This window comes from Euprymna scolopes, chromosome 19 (genome assembly GCF_053919585.1).
Source record: "Euprymna scolopes isolate OS-2025 chromosome 19, ASM5391958v1, whole genome shotgun sequence".
Lineage (NCBI taxonomy): Eukaryota > Metazoa > Mollusca > Cephalopoda > Sepiida > Sepiolidae > Euprymna > Euprymna scolopes.
The window spans coordinates 50,925,662-50,948,095 of NC_136500.1; the positions used below are offsets into that span (position 1 = coordinate 50,925,662).

Consider the following 22,434-nt stretch of genomic DNA (forward strand, 5'->3'; position numbering starts at 1 on the left):
AGAAAAATATATATGTAATAAAAAGAAAATTAATTCACCAATTTAATTTGATCAACCAAAGAAAACTAATGTGCCTCCCAAACCGTGTTTTACTTGCATGTAATGGTATTGCTATGGTATAAAACGAAGAGTGTTTAATTTGCAATCGCATGGGACACAAAAACACACACTGCAGAGTTAAAAATAAAATGTTAAGAACACGTTATAAAAATTGCTTAAAGTAATGAAGCTGAAAATAGGAAATTTGTGCGAGTAAAAATATTAATTAAAAATATATTAAAAATATTAATTAGAAATATTAATTAAAAATATTAATTAAAAATATATTAAAAATATTAATTAAAAATATTAATTAAAAATATTAATTAAAAATATATTTAAAATATTAATTAAAAATATTAATTAGAAATATATTAAAAATATTAATTAACAATATATTAAAAATATTAATTAAAAATATATTAAAAATATTAATTAAAAATATATTAAAAATATTAATTAAAAATATAAAACTACCATTGTACAAAACTGCAATTTTCAAGAAAAAATCTCCAAACATGAAAAAAAAACATAGAAAACCAACTTGAGAATAGGAAAAATAGCTAAAAGCAATACATTTTGAAAGTGAGCTAATCTCTAGCATTATATTAAAAGGAAATACTTTGAAATTCAGAATGTTCGTTATGAATAACTCAAATAACCTCTTGAGTATGGACTATATAAGAAAATTCTAATTATAGAATATGACCATAAAATTTCTCTTTCAAAATATCGAATCTTTAAAGCAGAGAGACTAAAGAAATAATTTAAAAAAGACAAACTTTTCAGGAGTTTCCTTTTGGTAGATTGAGAAGATGTAAAAAAAAAAAATGACTGCTAAGTTTGAATTAAAGCCAAATATTCAACCAATGTTTAAAAAAGAAAGAAATGTTCCATTAACGTTATTAAATCAGATTGACGAAGAATTAAATAGATTTGAAAAAATGAGAGTATTATCAAAAGTAGAATATGATGAGCGGATTTTGTCTACAGTCTCAGTAAAAAAAAGGAAAGAGATCAAAACTGAACAATCCAATAAAGGATTATCACTACCCTCGGTGTTAGTATTGTTTGTCAGGGAGAGTGGCTTGATGTGTCCATCCACGTTAAAAAACGACCCTGGTGTCTAACTCTGTCCCGTGGGGAGGCATAGTAAATAGGTACAATCAAATGATAGGCACATCAAAAGGTTTATATGTCGTCTGCTATGTCTGCTTGATGGAGCTTCTCTTCTCTTCGAATTCCAGACATCATTAATTGGCAGTTTTCTTTTTGTTTTTTGTTTTTTTGCTGTCATTAATAGTTTTCTTTTTGTTTTGTTTTGTTTTTTTTGCTGTCATTAATTCTCTCCAAAGAATTGTTTAGGCTTGAATCATTGTGCTGGAATTGAACGCTTGTAGGTATTGTAGTCATAAACAAACAACACACGTTTTATAAAATATATTCTTTTATTTAAGCATTTAAGAAGAAGCATTTTTAAGAGCTCCAGAATTGTGGTACGTGAACTGTTGCCTGCGGGATCCTGATTTTAATTCTTTACAATCGGTACTAACAGTGTTCAAGTTCCAACTTCTTGCGACCGATTCGTACAGAATCCAAGTTCCAACTGATCTATAAACCTTCTCTCATGACAAAAAAAAAAAAAAAACGAGAGAGAGAGAGGTAATTATTTTTTTACCTCAAGACTCACATTGTGTTGAGCCTTAAGGAAAAAGGCTACGTGGAAGACAGTAAATTATTTTTCCACATGTTCAAAGCTATATACCATTTTTCTTCCGTCTTCTTAAAAAAGAATAAGAAACAATGAAGGCCTAAAATCAAATTTGATAGAAATGAATTTGCAACAAAAACTAACAATGAAAGACTAATGCAAAAATAGCAAAAAATAATGAAGAAAGATAGGCTGAACAACAACAACAGAAAATGAAAGAAAGAAAAAAAAAAGAAACTGCTACTAGAACAACTAGAGACTTATTACTGCAAATTTTAATAAATAAAAAGGAAGTTACAGAAAGTAACATAGCATTCTCAGAAAACGCAGTTTGAAACGCTATAGACAATTTCCTTTACGTTCCAGACAAAGTCAAGATTTTCCCCTCGTACTTTAGAAGATATGAAGACCTTTATAACATTGACTGTGCCGATTGGGCGGATTCCAAAAGGGTCCATTTATTGTTTCAAAAACTGAGATCCACAGAACACAACAGATTTGTGGATTATATTTTACCGCGAAAAACGTGTGACTTAACTTTTTCTGAAACATCGTTATTTCCTAAGAGATGGAAATGCCTTAATTAAACCAATAAAGATTACAAGAATTATTTAACATTTGCATCAATTGTCAACAAACATTCGACGAATTTGAACTGGTTGAACTAAGTGCTGATGATTTAAAATGCTTGATATACATACAAGGGTCGGTATTGAAAAATGACTCTGCAATTCGACAGAGAGATTTAACTAAATTAGAAATTGAACCAATCCTAGCACTACAAAAGTTGGCTGAAAACTAACAACGAGTGATTAGTGTTAAAAAGGATTCAAAAGAAATGGAAGAATCCAGCGTCATGCTCGTAAGAAAAATGTATAAAAAATCAAAACCCTATTCTCCAAAAAAATAAAAAAAAGAAAGAATATTATTCCAACAGAAAAGAAAATTCGCTGAAAATCCAAATAAGTCGCTACCAAGTCCAAGTTATTTATACAGAGCCCTGCATTGGATGAAAAACTGCCCCTACTGCACAAAAAATTGCCTTACTTGTAACGGAATTGGACATAAAAGTTTCCATTGTAAAGCAGAGAACAAAATTAAAAGTTGAGTACAACACACCAGAATAAACAAAAAAGAAGATAAAATATACATAAATATATAAAATAAAATATAGTGAAAATAACATATACATAAATATATGTTAGTGAAAATATTCAATAAAAACGTGAAGTTTCAGTTAGATTTGGGATTACACTTATCCATCATAAATTTGCACACATGGAAGAGATTAAATACACCTACCACGCTAAAGAACGGTAACTGGGTCGAAAAATAAATTTTGAGGATGAATTAATCACAAATGTTACATTTAACGGTACGATAAAAAATATTAAAAATCTTTGTGTTAAGAAACACAGAAAGTCCTTTGGGGACATATTTTATGCAACAGTTCAATTTGTAGAATTTACCTATAAATACGTTTTGTCAAAAAGTCGAAACTCTAATGACTGAGAAGAAAAATCTAAAGTTGGAATTAAAAGAAAGTTTTCCTGAAGTTTTCAGGCAGTCTGGAAAATGCACAAAATGTCAACCAGATTCGAACTCAAAGATATTCTGCAACCAGCATTTAAGAAAACAAAAACAGAAATGTGCAGTTCGTTTCATTAAAGAAAATCAATGAGGAAGTTGAAGGACTTGAAAAAAATCGGCACCCTATCAAAAGTTGAATTCAGTCAATGAGCAGCATCTATCGTCTATATGAAAAAGAAAGTAAAAAGAAACCCGTAGTGGTAGTGTTAGGACATGCAGAGAACCAAGAGGACTTACACAACAGCAGAAACAGACAGACTAATGCTGAAGGAATTCTCTGAAAACCTCTTGGAGCAATCGTGGTCGTGGTGGAAATTTTCAAAATAAATTCATTCCACCAAAGTATATTTATATGTTCATATATTTATATGTATAGGATTCACTTCTAAACTAATTAACTGATCATCACAGTTGCTAAAATTAAAAAAATATATCAGATTTGCATTGAATTTGATCCATAGTCATTAAAGATAATTTAAGTAAGATTTCATTTTCTTCTTTACCCTTTATGCTCTGAATTATGATGTAGATGATTAAAAAATATTCAGTGTTAGCTTTAGTTTGTTTGTTAGATTGTTTTCAAACTGGAAAAATTATGAATTTCAATAGTTAAATTAGCACTGAGAATTTTTGCATTTTATAAACGTGCCTTAAGTGTGTTTATGACAACAAACGAAATCCTCCATTTTCTGAGACAGATGGTGGCATACTGAATGCAAGCAATGGGCAGTTGCAATCTGAAGGCATCTGGCATCTACTCAGATATTGAATTAATACGTACAAGGTGTGTTTGAATCAATTCCTACTTTATTTATGCCGTCATATTCATTTATTTACGACTGAACAAATTAGGTTATAAAGAGTTAAGGTCCATTAAGTTTAAGCCTATCATTATATCATGATTTTGATTTTCGTAAGGGGACATAGAAGTGGTGCAAAACGGGTTTGTTTCGGGGGAATTAATAAAATCAAATTACAGTTTATTATTCTTTAACAGCATGATCTGGCAAAAGAACCAGCCAACCAAAATCAAATATTGTTTTTGTAGGAAGAAATCTATCGATGACAAAACTCAGAAAGTGATTAACTTTACTTTATATATTATGTGCATTATGATATCTATTTTATATTAATAAAGATAAGAGGCATGAATTGGATTCTGATCACCCCACATTATGACTATCTCCTTTGTGTGTTTTTATTTCTTTCAAACTAAACGCTTCATCACACACTCATATTAACAGGCAGGCTTTTGTTCTGGGTACTTGTAACCGAATGCCATCAATCAAACATGGCCTATAATTGTTGAAACGTTCAATGGATATAGCCTTGATAGCATAATGATAAGCATTCGGAAACTGTAAAGCAAGAGGCCAAGGTTCGATTCTTGACCGGAAAGGCTCAAAGCAACAATCTTTCGACATTACTTATCCCGTATCTCTTCCCATGAAATATGCATAGATATATTAGATAGATAACCAACTCTCTCTCTCTCTCTCTCTTTCTCTCTCTCTCTCTCTCTCTCTCTCTCTCTTTCTCTCTCTCTCTCTCTCGTCCTTAACACCCACCCAAATTACAGCTGACGTAAATTACTAACTTACAAGTCATGGCGGCTCCTGCTGGAAGTATATGACAGATAGGGTTTTAGAATAGATTTTTATTATTTTTTTTTTACTGATGAGTCCACACTTACCAAGGCCAAAAAAACACTCGAGGATAAGGGTTAATGAGATATTCAGTTGGATGATGAAATAGTGTCATAAGAGGATTGTGAATGATGGACGAAATGGCCAACACTTAAAACGGCTCCATCATAGTTTTTATCCTAAAGAATCATGACTTCCCAAGGCCAAAAACCATTCGAGGATAAAGGTTAATGAGATTGTCAGTTGGATGAAGATCAATACTATGAGAGGATTGGGAACAATGGAATTGTTAGAGTTTGATTTCTCAAGTGAACGGTTCAGTAAGATTGGAATTAAAAGTGCGATTGCACAGAATTATGAACTGAGCTCTTTATTTAACTCATGAGGGTAGATTGCTCTCATTCCGTTAGCCATGACCAGGTAGAAATATTAAGCATTGTTTTTATGTTATTCTTGTTATCACCTGTAGCGAGAAAAGTGCCACTTAGAACTTATTTCTACTGATCGCCTTTATCCATGATATAACTCTAACCTCCACACGTCCGAGGCCACAGGACCGCATCCGTCACTAACCTGGTTCATGGGAGCATGCTTGTGATGTACTCTGGGCTGTGTTCATCGCTCCTGGCTCGCAGGACCATACATGCAATCCAGCAGGGCTACACTCTTACTTGTCTAGTGTTGGGCCCCTCAAGGTTGACCAGACTCTCACTGGTCACTGGAATGTATCTCTCTGCTGCTCAGGGCATGCAAAATGTGTGGCAACATTGTCGATTTCGGCCGTCACTCTGGCTTCGTGCTGGATCTAGCCTATCTCTTTCATCATCTGGCGTCAGGACATACCTGAAATAAACTGCATCTTCATTCAGGCCGGCAATAAAGAAACTAAGAAAAACTCTGGTTCATTTTCGTAAAAAACAAACAAAATAATCATTTATAAATCGTTTTACACTTGTTTAAAGTCGAGTTCCTTGATCCGAGCTTCGTGATGCAGGTTGTATAACTTAAGTTCATCTAGTTAATTTCCCAGCTAAGAACAAGAGCTTTTCAACTTAGCTCTTATGAGGGTTTCGCCCCCACATCACAGCCAGTAAAAAGACCCTAATTCTAAAAAAGCCAATCGTTTTTATAAAACTGGCTTCTTCCCCCTCTGTCATATTGAAGATTACTTTTCTTTTTTTTTTTCCTCTGAACCTCTTTTTTTTTCTTTCCCATTATCTTATTTCTTTTTGTTCTCTCGTCAACTTCTTTCTCTATCCTCTTATTTTATAGTTTGTTGGCGATTTTTTTTTACCTTAAATTTCCTATAGATGTCAGCCAGTGAGATTGTATTCCTTACATACCTTTCAACAGAATATATTGTTTCCATAATATTTGAATTGTTCTTTCAGAAAATGATCCTGTATTGTTTTTCTGCCAAACTCAAGAATCTCATTATCATATTTATTTATTTTTTTTTCCATTGAAATATTTTATTTCTTATGGACATTTTTGCTTCTTCTTATCACTACATAAGTACAAAATCGAAATTAAAACCGCTTAAAGAACAATTATTATCTATTATTTCCCTCTTCTTGATAAAGTCCTAGGTACATTTTTCTTTTTTCTTGATCAAATATCACACCCCCTCTCCTACCTTCTCTTCCTCTATTTGAAAAGCAAGACCATCTGGTATCGCCAGGATCTTGCTACATCTACACGACAGATCCATGTAGAAAAAAACCCTGTTAAATGAAAATTGCCTTGTAGAATAATAATGTCTCCATCATCATCATCATCATCATCATCATCATCATCATCATCATCATCATCATCATCATCATCATCATCGGTTCAACGTTCGTTTTACATGATGGCATGCTTTGGGCAGCTTTATAGAAACTGACTTCAAAACTAATCTATCTCTGGATAGATCTGCAAAAAAAAAAACAATGGCTATTTGAAACAAATTGTTGTGTTGGATTAATGGGAAGCATTTGTATTATTTGGATTAATCAGACTACTGTTTTCATCTTCAGTGATATTTGCCAACGTTTCAGTCGATGTAACCTCCGATCTTCTTAAGGTGTATAAGTCGCCATGTTTGATATTAGAAAAGCGGGGGTAACTTTATACTTCCGAGATTTCGTGTTTAGGTTCCAGTTGAAAGTAAAATTAAAAATAATAGAAATAATAATTATCAAACTAAATACCAAACTAAAATATTTATAACAAAAAAAAATTAATTAGATCCATTAACTAATCGTAAGTTCTTAATAACTTAATTTATGAAAATAAGATGTTACTAGTAAACCATAAATGTTAAATCACGTGTTGTTCTGGTTAATACCTATTTCAAATTCCCATTAACGAGATGCTATTTTAAAGCTTCATATAGATGATTTTTGTATATATTTATTATCTTGAACTGATATAAGTTAAAAAGAAAAAAGAGGGAACTGTAATAGGAAACAATTTGCTATTTTATCCATAACTCACAACCACAACAACAGATCATTAGCCAATAGTGTCATGAGCACAAAGTTCCCTCAAACTGCAAATGTGAAGGTATCTGGTTATGTTTCTATCGAAAGCCACCTCATATCATATTTTTGCAAAGGGATTCAAACTCAATTCGGATTGCTATACCGAGTTGCTATCCATTGTTGTTAAGCGTTCAATGGAGATGGTGGCTGCAGGAAGACAGTATGTATTGCAACAGGAATTAGCTTCATGTTACTCTTCCAGGAAAACCGATGAGTGGCTGTCTTAGAATTTCCACGACTGCCTTACATTGCCATGCTTTTTATTGAAACCAACCGAGAGCTCTTTTTAGTATCCTCGTTGTTCCCTTAAGTGCAATTGTCTGGATCTCTTTTGCACTTGGTTCACCAGGAATATTAGTTAAGTAGGACTTTAGGCTCTTCTTCATAAGCCCTGTGGCACTGGTATGATTGATACCTCTTTAAGATACATCAACCGTACCACCTGCAGCACCAAAAAGGAGTTGATTACCAAGATCAAACTGATGTTCAAGGGTCTTTTAAAGGACACTGTAACGGCTGCGTGTTTCAAATTCAGGTACCCCCCCCTTGTAGGTCATAGTGGAGGCTTAGAGTGGCTTCTTCAAGATGAACTTTAAATTTGGAGAATGCATCAATTATTGACCGAAATCTAACGATTTTTCTTTCCTTTTCAAAAAGTGTCAAATTTATCTTGTACAATATGAATTGGAGAAAAAATATAGCTATATTATAGCTAAATTCGATATGTATTGTTATTGAATATAAAAACATGCATTTTAAATAAAGGCACTACTACATAATCACATTGTGTCGAAATCAGAAAAGTTTCCAAAATTATGAAAAATGATTGTGTAGAAAAATAATTACAAGAAAAATAAAATTTATTGAATGATACAGTTTTATTGGTTTCTTCTAGTGTGGCCAATTCTGTATGACAAACTGGCTTATCTCCCTTGTTTTCAGTTAACTTTTTTTAAAACTATTTTAAATTAGGAAATGGCAGATCGAGAACAGACAACAATAACAAGTTTGTTTTTTTTTCTACTCAATCATTTTTCGTGGTTCTTTTAAATTTTTTACTAATTCTGACATGACACGTAATTACGAAATAGTGCTTTTAGTCAAATGCATTTTTAATATCCGATTATAATGGACAAGCACCCTAGATTCTTTTAAAAAATACGACTTACCTGGAGACATATTACAGAAGCTTGATGTCCCTGGAAAATCTTGTAATTCTCTCCGGTTAGTACATTCCAACTGCGTACCGTTTGATCCATACTGCCTGTGAACAGTGTTTCCCCCACTGGATCAGTTGCCATGCATGTGATGGCATTTGTATGGCCCTTGAACGTGTGGAGGCATTCGCCATTTTCAAAATTCCAAGCCTTGGCTGATCCATCAGCGGAGCCAGTGATGAGAATGTCCATCGACAGTTCATTGTTCACATCGTCTTCATCTTCTTCACCAGGGATGAAGATCAGTGGAAAAACGCCACGTTTGTGTCCTTCAAACGTCATGAGGACGACACCCTCATCAAAATCCCAGCACTTGGCCGTGCGGTCATAGGAGCTGGAAATGATGAAGTCGCCCGTGCAAATGATGCGATAGATGAGCGACTTGTGACCCTCCATAACTAAAAGGCACTGGCAGGTGGAAATATCCCATTTCCTGATCGTCTTGTCAGCACTACCAGTGAGTACATCGGCCTCTTCGATAAGTATACAGCTAATATAATCTGTATGGCCCGCAAGGGTACCCATACATTCACATTTCTTTGTCTTTGTACTCCACAGTCTAGCAGTTTTGTCTTCACTTCCGGTGGCCAACACGGAGCCATCTTCACTGAGAGCCATACAATTAATACCGGCCGTGTGCTGATTTAGCGACTGCAAGAGGTAAGTCTTTCCATCGTCCTCTTTCTTTGAACCACAAGCACCCATGTTTGATTACTTGTTTTTAATGATATTTTCTTTTTCTGTGGTGGATTTAGTATAAGGAAGATAAAAGCTGAAACGGAAGCTGTGTTAATCTGAGTCACAGCTCAGAAGCGAGAATTTATCCAGTCAGCCAAAGATCCATTTTGGAATAGACTCTAAAAATAGACAAATAGAAAAAAAGTAACAGCAAGAGTAATACGAGATATATGCATTAATTACATTTAAACAAACAAAAATGTTTGCTCTGTGGTAAGTATGCGAATAGGCTGTTTTGGGTGATTGCTTTCACAGCATTATTATTAGGTTAGAATTATCAGGGAGTTATCTCACCAATGATAGAATGCACTGTTTTATTTTCGAAAACCAAAATTATATTTAATTCCATTCACGTGTGAATTTAGAAAACTGAATTAAATCTCTTTCTATCTTTGAAAATAAAGGGGTCAGCTGCGATCCGACTTTGCATGGCCTCCACAATTCTAACTCTGGCTAGCTGCAGTATCAGGCCCCTAAAAACAATGGTGTAAGTAATATTTGTAAACATTGGGCTTAAAGCAGTGCCAGATTAGATCAGCGTCCTTTCAGAGAACAACTTCAGTTTTAAGAAGATAAAAAAGAATTTTAACAATTGATGTCTTCTTCTTCTTCTTCTTCTTTTTCTTCTTCTTCTTCTTCTTCATCATCATCATCATCGTCATCATCATCATCATCATCATCAGTTGATTGTCCATTACGTTGGAAACTGACTTCCAAACTAAGCTAACTTCAGTTTTCTTTTTTTTTATTCCTCGTTCATCCTCATCATTTCCTTTGACTTCCCGTGTGGATTGAACCTGTTATCCCAACTCTTCTGCATTTTATAATGCATGAACTTTCATTTTTATTTTCAACATGACAAATCTTTGTATATTTATTTATTTGTGGACTGTTATCCTTATCTTCACCACATTTCGGCCAACTCATTCATTCGGGGCCCATGGCACAGGGGATAGAGGCGTTGAGTCCAGATGAACATTGTCTGAAAATAGCAGTTTCAATCCTACCCAAAGCAGGCCAGACGATTCGTTGGCCAAAACGTGGTGAGACAACAACAACTATGGAAGGCAGTAATTACTGGGGATACAGTTAAGAGAACATTCATATTCCGTCGCGGTTAATCACCTGAAGAAGGCCAGAGGATGAGTTGGCCGAAACGTGGTGAAACAAGAACAACTATGAAGATGAGGATAACAGTCCACAAATAAATAAATAAATAAATTACTCTTCTCAAAGGAATCCAATAAAAATAATAAATAAAATATTTGCATGGTCGGCTAATTTGCCCTGCCACCACTGTGAAAAACATATAAAACTAGTTGTTAAAATTTGGTAACCTCTTTGAGAGTTTACTGCTTCAATATACCATTCAGTTACTATTTTTTTTATGGATATCGACCCTTTTTGGCTTGTTTCATGCCAAATTTAGTCAATATGGTAAAGGTATTTATGCTTCAAACTCCTATATATCTTTAAATATTTATTGATAGTGTCTTCTATAAATTATTCATGATTTAAATTTAGGCGTTTATATCTTCGGACGCAGGTTCATATCATACTCAAGACAGATTTTCATTAAACCATTGATGGTATCCTGATATATGACTTCAGGTTAGCATAAACCCATAAGTATTGGAAACTGTGGAATTCGATTTAATCTATATGTTGGCTCAGAATTATTAGGAATTATCTCTCTTGGTCATATTCAAGTTATCTTTTGTAAATTATACTGACTAACACAAAAATGCATTTTCCCATCTCCATAAATCCAAAATATATCTAATTCCACTCGACGGTGAGAGTATCAAAAAAAGTGTTTTGTTTCTTTTTGTGCTTAAACTCTAAAGCATAGGACACTGTCCAACAGCCGGCCATCTGGTATGACTTTCACTAACCCAGGTTGCAGTTGTCTTCAGATTCTCTCTCTCTCTCTCTCTCTCTCTAATCATCGTCAGCTGCATCGTCTCTTAGAAAAGCATCAACAAAGTTATATTTACTTTTGCATTGTGCATACACATCCCTCTCTATTTGTTGATCCTGGTAATACATCCCGCTCTATTTGTTGATCCTGGTAATACATGTTCTTTATTCCTTGTGTTGGAACATTACTAGTTTATCCTTTCACTTAGTAAGGATACATTTGGTTTTCATCCTGTTATATACCATGTCCATGTGTGAATGAATATATACGCATGCAAATTCAACCGGTTCTTCATCGTTGTCCTTTTTCTTTTTGTATTTCGACCTCCGATCTGGACTCAAGAGAATACAACATGCAAAATGGCGTCCATGTGAATCACAAAACACACTCCAACACTAACAATGTAAAACTACAAATATAGAACGTTTGTATTTTACACATATATGAGACGCTAACAGGTACTTGCCCAGTTGGTCAGGAACAAAGTGTAGTATCTGTTTAAATGCTATACTTAGTCTAGTCTTCTGTCAATCAATGAGGGAGAAGTCCTTCTATATTGAAGCAATTTTTTTTGTTTTTTTCTAATCCAGTGTGCCCCTTTTGGAGGAGTTAAAATTTTTTGCATTAAAAACTGACCTTGTGTCTAACTATGCCCTCGTTGGGAGGTAAGTAAATATGAACAGATATTACCACTTCAGGTCAGACTTTACCTAGGCATAACTAATGGCAACTAAAGTTCGTCATTTGCTCCCTTGAGCAGGGATTGGAAACTGGCTGCGTATGTGAAGCTGGGATGCTAAAACAATGTCGGCATTCTATTGCAATAAAAATCAAAAGTAAACTTTTCTTGTTTTAATTCTTGATTTTGCTGCAACAACAACAACAAAAATGTAAAGAACGTGCATAACGTGACGCATGTTGCATATGTAATTTCTTCATAAATATATTTTGGGGGTTTTATTTTTCTTAAACTACTCAGCCATTAAGCAGTGCCGAGTGATAGTGGGAGGTTTGCATTTTTTGCCTTGTTCTAGCGTTTCCTTATATGTCATCCTCTTTTCCTCCCTCTTCTGTTTGGCATGACAATGGAGATGAGCGGTCCTTTGATTCACTGGCTTCTTTGCTGCTGCTGCTCCCAAAGCAGCGTTGCCAACTGAGATTTACAAAACCACTAGAACAGGGAAAAGAAATCATCAGAAAATCGCTAGATTTTTAACTTTTATCGTTTGAAATTTTCAAAAACCGCTAATTCGAAACAAAAAAAAAATTCTCCAAAAAAGAAAAAAACACTATATTTTAACTTCCTACCTACACAAAAATATTATGATATACAAAATATCCTGTGTTTTCTCACTATATATTTTTGGAATTATATTAAAGCGGTTGGCTACCCAGAAGGTTTTTAAATTTTACCAGCTAGTTTTATCTGTTTTTTGGACAGGGTATATTTTGTTTTGCAAGAAACAGACCATAAAATCAGTGTTTAATATAATAAAAATCAAAGGCGGAGTTGTACAACCATCACCCCTTGCGTAATTTGTATACTGATTGATTTTTTAAAATTTGTTCACTGGATTATTACTGATTAGACACTAATTAACCAGATTATCAAAAGAAAATTGAAAAACAATCATTATTTCGACATTTGAAAGGGGTGCTCACTTTTTACTTACAACGTTCTGCTAAATCAGTTACCCATTTTGTAACCAATAAAAACGCGAGTATATCAAAACCATAGAAAGTAAAAATTATATGAGCCTAGCACAGTTGTAAGTCAGAAATATTTATTTTGTTTCTCAAAGAAAAAAAAATAGAATGAACACGACTTTTTTTTAATTGTTTTTTATGAAAATAAAGTTTCGAGTTTTTTGGGTTTTTTTAAAACTTATTTAGTTTTGGGGGGTTGTATTACTGTACACAGATTAGAAAAAATTGTCAAAAAACAAATATAGAACAAATAAATGGTATCAAAAGCAATATAAGTTAATTTTCTACCTAACTGGATATGTTTTTAGTGTTTTTATTCAATGTAGCATGTCTTTTTAATTTTTTAAGTATTATAAATTTCACTAACATGCTGGAGAAATGTTTCATAATTTTCCATCCCGTTGTCAATTTTCATATCGTACGCCTCCCGATATATTGCTTCGTCAACATGGGACCATTTCATATCTCCCGAAGACACTTCCGTATGTAGAAAAAAAAAAAAAAAAAAAATTGGGTGACCGATTTACCAGAACGTTGTAACTAAAAAGTGAGCACCCCTTTCAAATGTCGAAATGATTTTTTTTTTCCATTTTTTTTCATAATCTGGTTAATTAGTGTCCAATCAATAATAATCCAGTGAAAATTTTTTAAAAAACCTATCAGTATAGAAATTACGCTGGAGGTGATGGTTGTACAACTCCGCCAAATCAAATTAAAATATCTTACAAATTAAACATCACAATAATGGCGTACCTAAATATTTAATATTGCCAAATAAATTTTCCTCAAATATCAGAAAAATTAATATTTGCAAAATAAAAATTAAAAACAAATCCGTAAAACGTAGGCACCACATTTATACATAAAGTAATTGATACATTTTAGAGCCATTCTGAAGGGGTGATTAGGGAGGTAAAAAAATGGCACAAATGTATAATTGGGGAAAATAGCACAAGATGAAAATCTTTGAGAATGTATATAAAGGAAAAACATTAAGTAGTTTGTCAATTTAAAAAATAAATTATATCTATATTTAAAAGCAGATAAGGACCCTTAGCTACCCCCCTTCAAAAAATGAGATTCTGCTTTTTTAGGCAATTACGTGTGAATATTCCGAAAAATATTTTAGAATTTAAAGTAGGGGATCATTTTTTTTTTTTCATGTAAATGTTTATTAAAATGATCCCTCATTTCTAGAACATTCTAATTTTTTGGGACAGATAACCAATGTTTAATGTTTGTCTAACTCGGAATGTCATAAAACTACACAAAATCACCTTAAAAAGTAAAACATGCAGAATTTATCAACCATAGCAAAAAATTATGCTTAATAGTCTTGAATCCAAAACCGATAAAAGGCCTTTGACTCGGCAGCACTTTTCCTGGCCACCACCATTCACAATTGAATATACTTTTGTTTGCTCCAGATATTTAAAAAATAAGAAATAAAAATTATGATTTGAATATTTGCCAATTTTACAATATCCTTTTATTTTCGGTTTATGTGTATTATTTTTTTACTTTTCCAAATAAAATTAACATTAAAGAGTAGGTATCTATTCTGATACTACATGTTATCTTTTCTATACTTGGTCAATGAAGGAGAAATCCTTTAAGATTGAGAATTTAAAAAAAAAAATGTTGCCCCAATCCCGAATGCCTCTTTATGAGGGTAGTGGGGTTTTCACTACATTAAAAACTGACCTTGTATTTAACTTTGCCATCGTAGGAAGGCAAGTAATTTTTCTAACCACATGGGGGAAAACTTTGTTTCTGTTTTTAGTGTTTACTAAAAAATGAATGCAATAAACTTCGCTGAAATGTTAAAATATGCTGCGTCTTAAAAAAGTTGATTCATGCTGACAATTAAATATAAGACCTTATACTAAACGCAGTAAAATTCAAGTATCTTTTATATGTGCTGAAATTGTGTTTATGCTTTTTTAATTTCATTTCTTTTAGTTGTCTATTAAAAATATAACTAGTTGTTTGTTGCTTAACCGTTGGGGATCTCATTCTTGAAAAATTGTATTAAAAAATCTATGACTACCATTAACTCTTAATTTGGGAGTGCAACTCAAACTTAGGGTTAGTGGTAGAATAAATCATTTGTTTACAAGTTTTCAGGAATTAAACCTCTCCACCCGTTACACGATTATCAGCCATTTGTTTATTTTTTTACATTCAGTATGTAAAAACCACTTTGAATAACATATTTTAAAATTAGAAATTAGCACGTTAAAAGTATACATGTCGGTAAATAATTAAATTCTACTGCGTTTGGTATAAGTGTTTTACTGTTGTTACTTTATATATATATATATATATATATATATATATATATATATATATATATATATATATATATATATATATATATAATTTTCGAGTGTTAACTTTTCTACACTTTTACCAAGTGAATAAATACTTTTAAATTAAAGGTGAGTATTCTGCAGTTGGTATATTTTATGACATAACCCAGCGTAGTATAAACCCCCATCTTCCATGTTAGGGGCAGCTTTTGGAATAAACATCTCCCAACTTCGAAAACTATGCTATATACTAAAACATACTATACAAATTATAGGGGGGAGGGGGGTAATGCTCGTTCATGTCGTCCAAAAATGTAAATGTAATTAAACAATATAAATATTAATATTACCCTCCTCCTTTTTTTAAAATTGTCCCCCCCCCCATTTAGTTAATCACCCAACGTAATTTTTAGAACCTAAATGACATAATTTGCCTTAAGATGATGGAAATGTTCAAGTCGAAAGTGCTTGCTATGCAAAAACAAAGATATGGATCCAACTTATACAAATTTAATAAAAATGATTCAGAGATTGGAAAAGGTAAAAAAGAAAATGCTCAAACAAAAAATTCCGTGTTTTTTTTAATAACATTTACCTCAACGTGAACATGCTGTCTAAATATATATATATATATATATATATATATATATATATATATATATATATATATATATATATATAAAAGTGAACGTGTCTGTCTGTCTGTCTGTCTGTGTGTCTGTGTACATTTCCCTACGCAATAACTCTGTCAATTTTTAGTCTATAGACTCGAAATTTGAAATACCGGGTACTGAGATTTGGGAAAATCGATGTGACGGGTATCAGCCAGAAATTTGGCTGTTAAGGGGTCAAATTTCAACGATTTGACCTTTAAGAACTCTACCAAACTCCTCCGAAAATTTTGGGTCTAGACACTTGAAATTTTAGATATAGGTTCCTTGAATCTGGATCTAACTTAATAAAGTGATTTGAGCCCGAAACTATAAATTTTAAGGGGTCATAATAGGGGTCAAAGTTTTAAAAAATTAACCATTTTTTTTGTTTTTTTGCTTTTTTTGCACAGCATACACCTCCAAACACCCGAGCAACGCCGGGCACCCCTGCTAGTATATATATATATATACTAGCATGGGTGCCAAGCGTTGCTCGGGTATTTGGAGGTGTATGTTGAGCAAAAAAGAAAAAAAAGCGGTCAAATTTTTTTATTTGACCCCTATTATGACCCTTTAAAATTTATTGTTTTGGGTTCAAATCAAGTTATTAAGTTAGATCCATGTCCAAGGAACCTATATCTAAAATTTCGAGTGTTTAGACCCAAAATTGTCGGATGGGTTTAGCAGAGTTCTCAAAGGTGAAATCGTTGAACTTTGGCCGCTTAATCGCCAAATTTCTGGCCGAAAACCGATCACATCGATTTTCCCAAATCTCAGTACCCTGTATATCAAACTTCGAGTCTGTAGCAGAGTTATTGCGTAGGGAAATATACACACACAGACAGACAGACAGACAGATACACAGACAGACAGAAACACAGACACGTTCACTTTTATATATATATACGCCAGTTTCAATATCTAGGCTCCACTGCTTCAGACACCCTCTCATTGGACGTGGAGCTAAATAAAAGGATTGGAAAGGCATCCACAACCCTCTCTAAACTAACTAAAAGAGTCTGGGAAAACAGGCACCTTACCATTTCCACCAAGATGACCGTCTACAGAGCGTGCATCCTCAGTGTTCTACTGTATGGGAGTGAATCCTGGACTACATACTCAACACAAGAGAGGAAACTCAAGGTCTTCCATATGAGGTGTATACGTAGGATACTTGGTATCACATGGCAGGACAGAGTGAGTAATACTGATGTTCTGCAGAGAGCGGGCATCCCATCCATTTACTCCCTACTGCGTGAACGACGTCTTTGCTGGCTGGGCCATGTGCGCAGGATGGATGATGGGCGCATCCCTAAAGACCTTCTCTATGGCGAGCTTGCCTCAGGCTCAAGAAAGAGGGAGCGACCCCATCTTCGCTACAGGGATGTCTGCAAGCGTGACATGAAGGCTTTCTCGGTGGACAGGAATACATGGGAAGCCTCTGCAGCTGACAAAACTGCCTGGAGGAAAATGATACGCCAGGGGATTATCATCAGCGAGAGGACCCTCCATGTTGAAAACGCTGCAAAGAGAGCTAGGAGAAGAGCGAGTGTACAGGCGGAACAGCCGGACAAAGCGGCAAATTGCATAACAACCTTCGTATGTCAAGGCTGTGGCAGACTATGCAAATCAAGAATTGGTCTCTACAGTCAGACAAAAGGATGCATACAGGCAACATCTTAATACGGCGCTGATCCATAGTCGTTTCGATTGACGGATGCCACACAATATATATATATATATATATATATATATATATATATATATATATATTATTTTCACAAAACTGTAGGAAGAAATGTAAGTAAATATTTTATTGCATAGTTTTTCCTTAAAAGGGAAATGGATTTCATATTGTTCATTAAAAAGGTGTTTTTTCCATACGTCTGATGAGAGGCCGTTCATGTGAATATTTTCAAAAGATATAAGGTTTGAAATTGTCCGACTGATCGCGAAACATTTGTAACGAACAATGAAAATACATTAATTGTTGCTATCAATCCAGATTTTGTAGTCTTGTTTTTGTGAAGATAATAAATGAATGCTCGATTACAAAAACTGGTAATTTTGAAGCTTACAAATTAAGCCATTTTATACTGACTTAAAATTTATTGGTATATGAACAATTACCGAATTCTCAATTATATAAACATAATAAAATTCGGAATGTAATAAACGAGACATATATATATATATATATATATATATATATATATATATATATATATATATATATATATAAAAGTGAAAGTTTCTGTCTATCTGTGTACATTTCCCTACAAAATATCTCTGTCAATTTTCAGTCTACGTACTCGAAATTTGATATACGGGGTACTGAGATCTGGAAAAATCTTTGTAATTGGTTTTCAGCCAGAAATTTGGCTGTTAAGGGATCAAAATTCAACGATTTGACATTTGAGAACTCTACCAAACTCCTCTGCCAATTTCGGGTCTAAACACTTAAAATTTTAGATATAGGTTTCTTGGACATGGACCTAACTTAATTACTTGATTTGAGCCCAAAACAATAAATGTTAACGGGTCATAATAGGGGTCAAAATTTTAAAATAAAAACTTATTTCTGCAGTCTCTACCAAATTACTCAGACAATTTCTGGTCTAAACATTTGAAATTTTACATAAAGGGTATTCAGAGATAGGGCAAGCTTTTTAATCGGTTTGGGTCGAAAATTTGAGCTACCAATATATAAATCTATGTATGTATGTTTGCATGTCTGCCTAAAACTTTTGACAGAGGTGACGGATTTTCACAAGATCAGTATCGTTTTTAAGCTCAACCTTTCAGACAACAAATATCGAAAAATTGGCTAAAAACATTAATTTCTTCACCTTCAACTGGGCACTTATTTACAGGGAGGGGTCGCTTTTTTCGCCGATATTGTCGAAAGTCATCCCCTCTTTTCGATTGTCTAACCTTAATTTAAACCTATGTCACTTCCGGTTTGGCGGTGGTCGTAACAGCAAAGACGTCAGGTTTTTTTCACATTCTTTTCCTCCTTTGCGGTACGGGTTCGAGCCTGCCTTCCTACTACCACTTTTTTTTTTGGCTCAACATACACCACCAAACACCCGGGCAACACTGGGCTGAAATGCTAGTATATATATAATATAAAGCTGAATGTGTGTGTGTGTGTGTGTGTGTGTGTGTGTGTGTGTGTGTGTGTGTGGTCACGAATAGGCTCCTATATGGTTGACTCTTTTAAAAAACTGATTACATATAATGATAGAAGATGTATCGAGACACAGGAATGGATATGTTTGATCTGGCAGAATGGTGGTTCATTAAAATTGTGAAGTCTGCGTTCGCGGCTGGTCCACAAAGTATGGAAATAAAAAATTTAAAAGTAAAAAAAAATGTTTACAAGTATTTTTGATATAGATGTACATAAGAATACTTTCATAAGTATGTTTTAACTTAAATAGGGATGGTATAATAAAATTATGTGGTCTGCGTTCGCGCCTGGCCTCTACAGATTGGAAATAAGCACAAACTTTAATAAAGACTTTTCATATCTATCTGCGTAAGTATACTTTGATAATTATGTTTCAGTTTGAAGAAATATGGTATAATAAAATTATAGGGTGTTCGTTCACGCTTGACCTCCATAAAATGGAAATATGTCACAAAGTTTAATAAGGTTTTTTAATATAGATCCACAGAATATTGTGATAAGTGTTTCAGTGTAAACAGGTATGGTATAATAAATAATGGGATTTATCTATTTTATTTTTACTTTCATCATATTTTGCTTTGGTTTTGATACCCCCAAATTCGAAGCTATCTCTTTACAAGCCTTCCTTTTCATAACCTATCATACTTTCATAAATCAGAGTCCATTTTCTGTAGGCTGTTTTTGAATCCAGTTAACGACGGGTACTTTTGCTAGTATATATATATATATATATATATATATATATATATTTTTATTATTATTTTTATTTATTAGTTAGAATTATACAAATCATCAATTCTCATCTAAAAAATTCAGAAACATAATGTTTAGAGATTGTTTAAAAAAAAGTGTATCTAATAATAATAATAATAATAATAATAACTTGCAGGGAGACCCGATGTTGCCTGGGATCTAATGAGGATCAATGAATTTTCAATGCTACCAATACTTTTATTATCGTCGAAATTGTGAAATCACCCATTTTTCAATCAATTGATTGCTTGCTCTAGTCAGGGACTCACCACAGTGCACCAGGAGGAAGCTTCACATGCCTCGCCGCAGTTACTTAGTTCACAATACATTGTAGCCTGTGTTGCATTATAGAGAGTCTACTGTTAATTTTATAAAATTATTTTTATATAATGACTTGAATTAGTTTTAAATGCAAAAGTCAAGTATCATGGTTCGATTCTGCTCTACACAGAAGCATTCATTTAAAAAATACCACTGTCTTATCAAAGAACCTACTTTGATCTTATATGCTGGACCCTTCTGCTTATGCAGTGATAAAACTTTTGAAATGCACTAGCGTTAGGATTATCAATTTTTAAAATTATCGGTGGGTAGTCTGGTACAAAACCTATCTAAAAACACTCCCAGATACATGAAGTAGATTTGTGTGGGAATTCAAAAAAATCGAGCCAGTCATTTCGGAATCCATAGGAAACACACGCGCGCGCAGATAAACTGCCTTTTAAAGTAGAGAATCGATAAACATATCATTATTTGTGAGAAGAAAGAAAACTTGTTGGTTTTGTTTTCATAAGTATCGCCACCTAGAAGCGATTAATAATAAAAGACCCCCTGCAAAGTTAACAATAGACCCAACCTAGGTGAGAAATTTCGATCTGCTAATTAATAATGTAATCACTATGAAAAGTGCATGTTTTCATATAGATGTCCCCACAGGCATCTTTATCTATGTACAGTTAAGTATGGGTATCTGTTTATATATTCCTATCTAAAAGATTCACTCCTAAACAAATGAATCGATCATTATAAATTTTTTAACACAGTTGCTGAGTATAAGGGGTCCAAATGTGGACTATATTAATGTTAACCGCCTGATAGTCAGGGACCCGAACCTTGGATTAACCACTAAGGAGGCTGTCCTATCAGCAGGTGCAAAGTACTGGGGCTGCTGTATTGCCATTTGGTGAATGGATTCTGGACCATGCAGTAGTCTCTGGTGTGGCCTCTCGATGCCATACTAGTGGGTAATTGTTACGGCTTTACCTTATCATGTGCTACAAAAAAAAAAATTTCCTGTCTTACTTTCCCTCTCTGTTCTGCTCTAACCAAGTATGCTGACCTGTTCCACAAATCCCAAAATCCTCAACATGAAATATCTCAAAAAAGAAAACATGAATAAACCTAGAACCCCATCCTCCAACGTAGACCCCTACTATCATATCTCCTCCTCCAACATCAGGGGTCTACGTTCTAACCTTCCAGAGGTTGAAACCCAATTACAGGAAACTAAACCAGACATATTCTTTCTAAGCGAAACTGGAATAGGGCCGACCACCTCCCTAGATGAGTTCATAATTAAAGGATACTCTAACTTAACATCTAAATTTGACACCCAAGATCGCCATGGGCATGGAATATGTGCCTACATTAAAGATGGCTTCCCGTGTGGCAGGGATATCTCCAGAGAAGATCCTAATTTACCTTATATGTGCTTCCGGGTTACACTTGCTTACACCACCGCATTTATATTTGCCCTCTATCGCCCCCACAACAGCAGAGTTATTATCTTTAAAGTATATCAGAGAAAATTGACCACATCCTGTCTGCTCACATTCACATTTGCGGTGACTTCAATGTTCATAATGTGGAATGGCTGACCCACTCAAATAAGACTGATGATGAGGGGAGGTTCTGTCATGATTTTGCCATTGCCTATGACCTCACTCAGATTGTTCGCGAGCCCACCCGTGTGCCCGATACTACCGGTCAGTATGCAAGCCTTCTAGACCTTTTTCTCTCCACTTCCCCTGAGCTATGCTCATGTGCCGTTCCTTCTACTCTGGGATTCTCCGACCACTCTGTTGTATCAATTAAGATAAAAATGAAATATAATAAGTCTACAGACGTACCTCTCCACCGTACTGTATACCGATACTCTATGGCTTCCATACATTCATATCTGATCTACCTCTCCATTCCATGTTTTATCAGACCTGACCGAATGGTTAATTGTAAGCATAGACCAATTCATACCATCTAAAAAATTCCAACAAAAACCTAACAGCCAGCCATGGTTCTCCCCTGAATGTGCTGCTGCCATCGCGCACAGAAATCACTTTTTCCATAACGTAATAGATGCACTGAGACTAAAGCTGCTTTCAGGACCGCCAGCAACCACTGTAAAAGAGTAATAAAAATGCAAGAGAGCT

The 22,434-nt window shown here is 34.0% G+C and overlaps 1 protein-coding gene across 5 annotated transcripts in view; it reads right to left on the bottom strand.

The window, feature by feature from the left end:
• LOC145303573 (WD repeat-containing protein 86-like) overlaps positions 1-22,434 on the bottom strand; it is a 179,527-nt gene that overhangs the window by 146,320 nt on the left and 10,773 nt on the right. For all 5 annotated transcript variants that reach the window (XM_080145115.1, XM_080145113.1, XM_080145114.1 and 2 more), the window contains exon 2: positions 8,681-9,585. In XM_080145115.1, coding sequence (XP_080001241.1) covers positions 8,681-9,433 — 753 coding nt within the window. In that variant the 5' untranslated portion in view covers positions 9,434-9,585. The remainder of the gene's footprint in view (positions 1-8,680; positions 9,586-22,434) is intronic.